We start from the raw sequence: 8,879 nt of genomic DNA on the forward strand, positions 1-8,879 counted from the left end.
GGTCGCAAATAGAAGCCGGGTTCTTTTTTTTTTTTTTTTTCTTCCCCCTGCACCTTCAGTTAGACTCCTCCAGGATTTTGAAATGAACTGTTACGAAGAAATTTATTTTCAAAGCAGAATTACTAACAACGTCTAACGAGTGCTCACATTCTCCATCACAAAACCAGAAGGGAGGCCCCTGAACACAGAAAGGGCTAAAACCGCGTGACAATATTAGGCGAATACACTGACGAGCTATCACACAACTAAAATAACAGGAGCGTGTGATTTACAAAGGGAAACTTCTTCTGGAGGGTTACGTCGTCACAGGGCATGCACGTGACTGAATCTCTCCCACCTCGGACCTTTCTCGTCCGCCACGTTTACAAGTTCAATTATACACAAACAGACGGGAGAAACAACTCATGGGAGATCTGTACAAAGTCAAGTTCACTTATGAACACAAGGTAATATTCTGATAGTCTCCTATGTGACTGGTTTGGCTTACGACTGTTTAAGTTTCACTTTTTTTTTTTAGTATATGTGCTGCCGAAGCAAGAACCTTTTTTTCCTTTCTTTTCCAACACATGGGGGAGCTGGATGGCTTAGTTGGTTGGGCATCTGACTTGATTTCAGCTTAGGTCATGATCTCACGGTTGTGAGATAGGGCTCTGCGCCGGGCGTGGAGCCTGCTTAAGAATCTCTCTGCCTCTGTCCCTCCCCCTCCCCCGCATGGGTACACACTCTCAAAAAAAAAAATAAATTGGGGGCGCCTGGGTGGCGCAGTCGGTTAAGCATCCGACTTCAGCCAGGTCCCGATCTCGCGGCCTGTGAGTTCGAGCCCCGCGTCGGGCTCTGGGCTGATGGCTCGGAGCCTGGAGCCTGTTTCCGGTTCTGTGTCTCCCTCTCTCTCTGCCCCTCCCCCATTCATGCTCTGTCTCTCTCTTTCCCAAAAATAAATAAAAAAAAAAAAAACGTTGAAAAAAAAAATAAATTAAATAAATAAATTAAATACATGGAAAAAAAAAAGGTTTGGATGACATCTTCGAGCATGCTTTGGGCCTCCCAGGACACTATTTGAAAACCAATGGTGTCAGGTACCCCACCCCCTCCCCCTACACACACACACACACACACACACACGCGCGCGGGAGACAAGGAATGTTGGTCTATTCGGATGACAGAAATTAACAGCCAAATTTTTAAGAATTTTTCCCTCTCTGATTACAACTTGAGAAGGGTCTTTAGCCCCAAAGACACAGAGTTTGGTGGCGCTGGATGGAATTAGGGGCTGGGAAGCCAGAAGCGCCTGAGTCCTTCCCTACCGATCACCCCCTCTCCCCATGGGTGTCCTGAGATGGCCAGACACTAAACGGGTATCCAAATACCACTTTTATTAACAGAATCTAAAGCTCAAGTACGTCAAGGCCTAAGTCCCCTAAAACTAACTCTTGGGACCTTCTCACCCTCTGGCCAGTTAACTGGAGGATGGAAGCTGAAAACCAGCAGGAGCAAGGCAGGCAGGGCCGCTTGGACGATCTCAGCTTAACTTACCCATGATGGAAACACAGAGAAGGTGGGAGAATATGCCAGACCCTGCCTGCAGAGGTTGGCTGGCCATCCAGAAAGCAGGGAATGAGGAAGAAAGGCAAAACACGGATGGACGTTAACAGGGATCCCGTCTGTGTATGTAAAGGTAAATGTTCTAGAATTTTCCAATCTGCTTAGTGACCCTCTAACCTCTGAAGGTGAGTCAAGGGGAGGTGCAAAAGCAGGCGTGGCAGAGAAAAGAGCAGAGCGATGTACCTCCCTCCCTTAATCTCTCTCACCTAAGAGCTCACGGATACTTCCCCTCTGAGAGCCACATCTTTACAAACGGGGTCCTTTAAGAGTCAAAAGTTCACTCAATAAGAAAAAACTTTTGTTCCCAATGTGATACTTCTTCCTTGGACGTCTTTCAACTAACCAGCTATGGGTGGTCCTCCAAATCAAAGCTTTCTGGGTTCTGTGGATTAGAAGAGCTCAAAAGGGGAAGTGGGTGTCCTGCGGAATTTCTTTTTTCTCACTTCCTTGGTCCTTTTCAGTGCTTGAACATTCCTATCCCCCAACCAGGCCTCCAGAAAACTGCACCTTCAGAGCCATCTACCTTGACGACCCATTGATCATTATCACTCCAAACCACTGGATTTTTATTAAGGGAGCTGGGTCAGACGGAGTGGCAGAATGACCGGAAACTCTACCACAGCGACAGTCACCAACAAAGGGGAGGTGGCGGATCTTCGTGGCCACCTCCCGCCCACCGGTGTCCCCCATGTTGGCCTTCAGGGGCTCCTAGGAGGGAGGTCAGGGCTCTCGCCCTCTAAAACCTCATCTGCCTCTTCCGCTGCACTGGGGTCCTCCTCATGCACCCCCTGACCTGCCCCCACCCGGCGCTCCGGCCCTTCCCCACCCATCCACTTGTCGGCGCACCCCAAATGACTTCTGTGGTCGTTCTCACCACTGGAGGCACGAGGGGAGCCTTCTGGGTCGGCCTCTGGGCCCTGTGAGGTCGAGGCTGGCAACTCCGCGGGCTGTGGGCCTCGGAGGGCCTTCTGAACTGATGCCTCTCTTGCGGCTGGCCCTTTCTTTGCCATCATCGGTTTTTTCTTGGCATCTTCCGAATCGACAAGGACGTAAGAGACAGGGCCCAAGCTTACCTTCTTTTTCTTTCTCATGGGGGCAGGGCTCTTTGCCAAGGCCCAGCCCACGGCCTTCTTCTTCGGTGGGCCTTCCTGACCGCCATCTTGGTCTGACTCCGAAGCAACCCCAGGACTCACAGCTTCTGACTGGGCATCACAGGATGGCTTGCTGGGAGCCTTCCAGGCACATTTTCCCGCAGGCTTCTTCAAAGCCGACTCCTCCTGCTTCACACAGGGTTTTCTGTTCCTCCTGACAGCTTCTGAGACCTCCATAGTTTCCGCGCCATTGGCCTCAGGATCCTCCAAGGCGGCTGAGCTCTTGGAATGGTGGCCTTTGGGTTTCTTCCAGGCCACTGACTCTTGCTTGGGGTTTTTTTTTCTGCTTCTTTCTCCTGGAGCGACTTTTAGCTCCAGCTCTGCGAACCAGAGGTTTGGGGGGGTCACCTTCGTCTTCCATGTCATGCCAGCTGTCGGGATTCTCCGTCTTCAAAGCAGACCCCACTTCTGCAGCCCATCCTGGCTCCTTCTTGACCTTCCTCCGTGATGCTGAAGCTGAAGCTGTTACGGCCTGGGCATCAGTCACCTCTTGCGCCCTCACTTCCTCGCGGCAGCGGATCTCAGCATCCATGTAGAAGACGATTTGCACCACTGCCCCCAGGAGCACCCCCAAAGCTTCTGCCCAGTTCTCCGGGCGCTGATTCTGGGGCCGTGGGGGGTGGCTGAGCTGGAGCAGGCGGACCACATCCTCCCACGTGCGCCCCTCGGCATCTAAGAACCCATTCAGATTTTTTAAAAACTCAGCATCCTGGGTGGGGTCTCTGCAAACCACTCTCCAGACGCCCCCCCTTGCCGGGAACTCCCGGGGTACGGCCCTGAGACTCACACCCTCTCCCACCTCAATTAGGGCAGCTTTGGCGTTCTCTTCCCTCAGAAAAATCTTATTGAGCACGAAGTACGGGCCCAGCGGGGAGAGGACCCCATGCAAGGTCTCCTCAATTTCTGCTTGACCACAGTCCTCTGGGATGCCCGTGACCAACAGGGACCTGTGGATGTCCACTTCCATACCCCGGCACCAGTCCTCCAGAAGGTTCATGGCCATGGTGGCGGGCACCTGGCGGCTCTAATCCCACGTGCACCGAACCGTCTATAAGGTGGACGAGGGCTGCAGCGGGCCCCAAATACTGATCCTGTAAAGTGACAGGAGAGGGAGGTCAGATTCCCCGGAAGACGGCCGGGCTCAGGGATCTCTGCTGCCCCCAGCGCGGCGGGCCTCGCGCCTTCCCAGGTCCCTCCTCCCCAAACCGGGCCCCGGGTGCTCACACGTGTTCCGCGACCGGCCGAAAACCGCGCCCCGCCCCGCGGGTGGCGGCCGCCCGGCAGGGATCCTTGCAGCCCCGCGTCCGGCCTCCCGGGTCGGGCTGAGGACAGGCCGCCGCGGAGGCAGCCGCTCGCCAGGCGCCAGCTCGGGCCACCCAGGCCGGCTGTTCCCGGCGAAAAGGGCCGACGAGCCGGCGTCCGCTCCGGCCCCGGACGGGTCACGCGGCGCCTCGAGCCCTGCAGCTGCGCGGAGCCCAGGCCGGCGTCGCAGCGCGCGCTTGCGCACTTGCATCCGCGCCGCCCGGCCTCGCGGCTCCCGCGGTCGCCATGGCAACCGGCCGCCGCTGGCAGGGGCGCTGGGGACGTGCCCCTGAGGCCCCGGGAGCCCGGCTGGAGAGCAGATGGTCAGCTCGACGACCCGGGGGTCTGCGCATTCCCCGATTTTCCCTCCAGACGCACTCTTTCCATCCTTTTCGATTCAACGGGGGCCTCGGGGACGGAGGTGGAATGGCCTGACTTGAGCATGGCAACCAACTAGCCCTCCTGTCTGTCTTCCGCCTTTCTGTTGGGTTCACCCCCCAACACCCCCCCCCTCCGGGAGCCTCCAGAAATCAGAGGGCGAGAGGAAAGGGCAGCTTGAACCCCCCATGAGGTCCTCTAACAAAACCACAGCTCCTGCCAGCTCTTTCGGCTACAGTTCCCAGGTTCCAGAAATATCCAGAAACTTCTAGAAACTCCCGGCTTCTGCCCACACGTGCGCTGCAGGCCTGGATATAGTGCCTCACTTGCCTTGCTGGTTTCCTCAACTTGCTGCCCAGGGGCAGCCCCTTTGTTGTTCGTTGATGAAACACTCCTCAGTGACTCTTAGGGCTGCTGTTTCCTGGTCAGCCCCTCGCTGACATATCTAGAATGCTGCTTACTGGCTGTGCAGTCTCGGACATATTGAGCTCTCCAAGCTCCTTCCTCTTCTCCCCAAAGGAGTATCAGTAAAAACCACCCTGATCTGGAAGGGATATCATATGTGACGCATGCACTGAAGTACAGTTTGGGCCTGAGTGTTCAACTTGAATGCTATTTGAATCCCATTTTGGAACTGGCCTTTGCAAGACCAAACAGCCTGAGTATCACATTCCAATAAACACTCCAGCTATAACTAGAGTTTAAAAAGCTCATGCACTTTACCTGTTGGAGTTCTATTGAACCAACTGAAGAATGAATGTATTTCATCATGCAGCGGCTTTCAAACACGGCCATAATTCTTTGATGTTCCTATGGAAAAGTGGTGATCTCTGTCCCTCTTACTGCATCTGAGCTGGCTTGTAAATTCTTTGACTAATAAAGAGTGTGGTCAAAGGGAAAAGATTGAACCAAGAGTATCATGGAAGGAAAACTATGTGACTTCTCAGGCTATGTTATAAAGGGCCATGCAACTTTTTCCTTGTTCATTGGGACACTCATTCTTGGATCGCTGAGCTCCAAGGAGGAAAGTCAACTTTCCTCTGGCTTCCATGTTGTGAGGAAGCTCAAGCCAGCTGGAGAAGCCACATGTGTGTGCCCCAGTCAACAATTCCCAGCTTAGCCCCTCCTGCAACTGATCGCAGCCCAGGCACCAGACATGGGAGTAAGGAAACTTCTAGGTGACTCCAGCTCCCAAACGTTTGACTTACTCCCCAACCATTGACATTTTCCTGGTGGAGACCCAGACACCATGTAGCAGAAACAAGCCATCACTGCTGTACCCTGTGTGAATTCCTGACCCAGAGAGTCAATGAGTGTAAGCAAACAGTTGTTCGACATCACTACGTCTTAGGATTGCTTATTAGGCAGCAATCAATAACTCGAAGATACTGCAGAGGTGGAATGTAGCAAGAATCAATGACAATTGACAAAGCATTACTATAAAAGAAAACATGGGGCGCCTGGGTGGCTCAGTTGGTTACGCGTCCAATTTCCACTCAGGTCATGATCTCGCGGCTCGTGAGTTCGAGCTTCTCATCGAGATCTGTGCTGACAGCTCAGAGCCTGGAGCCTGCTTCGGATTCTGTCTTCCTTTCCCTTTGCCCCTCTCCCACTCTTGCTCTCTCTCTCTCCCCCTCTCTCTCAAAAATAAATAAACGTTAAAAAAGAAAAGAAAAGAAAACAGAGCAACAATCTTAAAATGGGGGCATTTGGGTGGCTCAGCTGGTTAAGCATCTGACTTCGGCTCAGGTCATGACCTCACTGCTCTTGAGTTCGAGCCCCGCGTTGGGCTCTGTGTTGACAGCTCGGAGCCTGGAGCCTGCTTCGGATTCTGTGTCTCCCTCGCTCTCTGCCCCTCCCCTGCTCACCCTCTGTCTCTCTCTCTCCTTCAAAAATAAATAAACATTTAAAATTTTTTAATTAAAAAATAAAATTGTGATACAAATTTAAAAGTTTTGATACAATTTCAGATTTATTCCTATATTCCCTGAAGTTTATCCTATAATGGCGATCTTTGCCTATGACCAAATACTCAGCCATTCGATATTTTGTTAAAATGTGTATTTGGTCCTAACACAGAGCGAGCTGTTATTATTGTAACGGCAAGAGTTTCCAGGGGCCTCCCCAGTGTTGAGCAAACTTCTTTTAGACTCTTTCCAGCGACCCGGAGTTTGTTCTGGGATGGTTGAACCAGTGGGTGCAACACTCTTCCTAATAGGTAGAATCTAGAAGCTACCCAAATGCCCACAACAGAGGAATAGATAATTGCGATGTGTTCACACAATAGAATACTAAGTGATTAGAAAACTGATCTACAACTACGCACAACATTAAAGACGAATCTCGCAACTATGATTTGTCTTTAGTTTATTTATTTATTTTGGTGGGTGGAGGGGCAGAGAGAGAGAGGGGGAGAGAGAGAATCCCGAGCAGGCTCCGCTCTGTCAGTGCAGAGTCCGATGCGGGGCCCGACCCCACGAACCTGTGAGATCAAGACCTGAGCTGAAATCAAGAATTGGACAACAGGTGACCGACTGAGCCACCCAGGCGCCCCCAAGAGCCAGTCATTTCTTTGGGATGTGCAGGTTTGCACAACCCAGGCCTGCCGAGTTAATCCTTTACTGCACAGATGCCTAGGCGGTATCCATCAGGAATCAATCAGAGAAGCAGATTGCTATGGGTTAATTAGGCATTCCAAAATAGTAAAAGATAAATATTGAAGAGATAAGAATTTTAAGTTTGTTTATACATATCAAAAGGGAAATATAAATATATATTTGTAAATGTACAATGATGTGTATACATACATGTGTATATATATGTGTGTGTATATATACGTGTGTGCGTGTGTGTACGTGGGTGGGTGAGCGTGTGTGTCTGTGTGTGTGTGTATTAAGTAGAGCCAGCCACCTGATTTCTCTCCAAGCAAGGAGCCACCCTGATTACCAGCAGATCTAAAAATAGTTTTGAAGGGCTCTTGACGGAAGCCGGTGCTGTGGTTTCCATGAAAACACATCCCCGCAGCCCAAATCCTTCTACCCATCTCTGCACTTCCGGTCCGGGGTCACCTTTCCTTCGTCTTCCTCTCTGTTTCACCTTTGGGTTTTTATTTGGTGTCCGGGCCCTTGGTTTTATGTATTCACTTAATTATCTTTTTTATTTATTTTATTTATTTATTTTATCTTTTATTTATTTATTTATTTATTTTATTTATTATTTTTATTTTATTTATTTTATTTATTTACTTATTTATTTTATTTTATTTTATTTATTTATTTATTTATTTATTATTTATTTATTTTGAGGGAGACAGAGACAGCATGAGTGGGGGCGGGGCCGAGAGAGCGAGGGAGAGAGAGAGAGAGAGAGAGACCGTGCTGTCAGCACAGAGCCCAATGTGGGGCTCGAACCCGTGAACCAGGAGATCATAACCTGAGTGGCAGGCAGGCAGACGCTCAACCGACTGAGCCGCCCAGATGCCCGATGGTCCTAGGTTTAAAAATAAATAGATTTAAAGATAAATAGCCATAATCTCTCTCTTAAAAAATTCTTGTCAAAATACTCCAGAAAAAAAAGAGAGGGTAGGAGGTAGAGATGAAATGAGATTGGCCCTGAGTTGATAATTGTTACAGCTGGAGGCTACTATACTGTTCTCTCTGCTGATGTATATATTTTAAATTTTCCATAATGAAATTTAAAAAAAAAAAAAAGAAGAAGGCAAGAGGTGCCTCTGTCTTTGGGATTTTCTTTTTTTTTTTTTTTGCTAACATGGTTTACAGAGTGACATACACCCTCCCCCCCATGATTTTATTGTTTTAATCCTAAATATTATAAAATGCATTCCCTCCCGTAACTTTTTAAGAGGTAAAATGTTAAGGGGCACCTGCGTGGCTCAATTGGTCAAGCGGCCGGCTCTTGATTTCTTCTCAGGCCATGATCTCACGGTTCATGGGCTGGAGCCCCGAGTCGGGCTCCTCGCTGAGAGCATGGGGGCTGCTTGGGATTCTCTCTCTCTCCCTCTCTCTGCCCCTCCCTCGCTCGCACTCTCTCCCTCTCAAAATAAATAAATAGACTTTTTTAAAAAAGTAAAATTTATACTGTTAACTGACAACAAAGAGGCACCCCCATCCCTCCTTATCTTATTCAAATAGTTAACCAAGTGAATATGTACTGGGTTCTCTATTCGAATAATTATTCTGAATCATTTTAGAACACTGTCATTATCAAATATTTAATTCGATGAAGAAAGGTATGAATAATAACAGCATGAGCACCTGGGTGCACGCTTCCCACCCACCTGCCCCCCCTGCTTAAGAGTGGAAGCATTTCCTGGTCACTTAGGTCTTTCTCAGCCATGATCTGCTGTGCTTCTTACCTTAGGATGTTTGCACTTGCTGTTTCCTGTGCCTTTCGTGTGGTTCCTTTCTTGTCATTTCAAACTGGTCC

The 8,879-nt window shown here is 49.8% G+C and overlaps 1 protein-coding gene across 1 annotated transcript; it reads right to left on the reverse strand.

The window, feature by feature from the left end:
• Window positions 1-965: 965 nt before the first annotated feature.
• Window positions 966-4,183, reverse strand: PNMA8A (PNMA family member 8A). Its single transcript, XM_007074099.3, is given in 3 exon segments — window positions 966-3,035; window positions 3,037-3,844; window positions 3,978-4,183. Coding segments are annotated over 2 exon segments (1,455 nt in total). The 5' UTR covers window positions 3,757-3,844; window positions 3,978-4,183; the 3' UTR covers window positions 966-2,300.
• Between the last annotated feature and the right edge of the window lie 4,696 nt (window positions 4,184-8,879).

Source organism: Panthera tigris, chromosome E2 (assembly GCF_018350195.1).
Source record: "Panthera tigris isolate Pti1 chromosome E2, P.tigris_Pti1_mat1.1, whole genome shotgun sequence".
In the NCBI taxonomy this organism is placed as follows: Eukaryota; Metazoa; Chordata; class Mammalia; order Carnivora; family Felidae; genus Panthera; species Panthera tigris.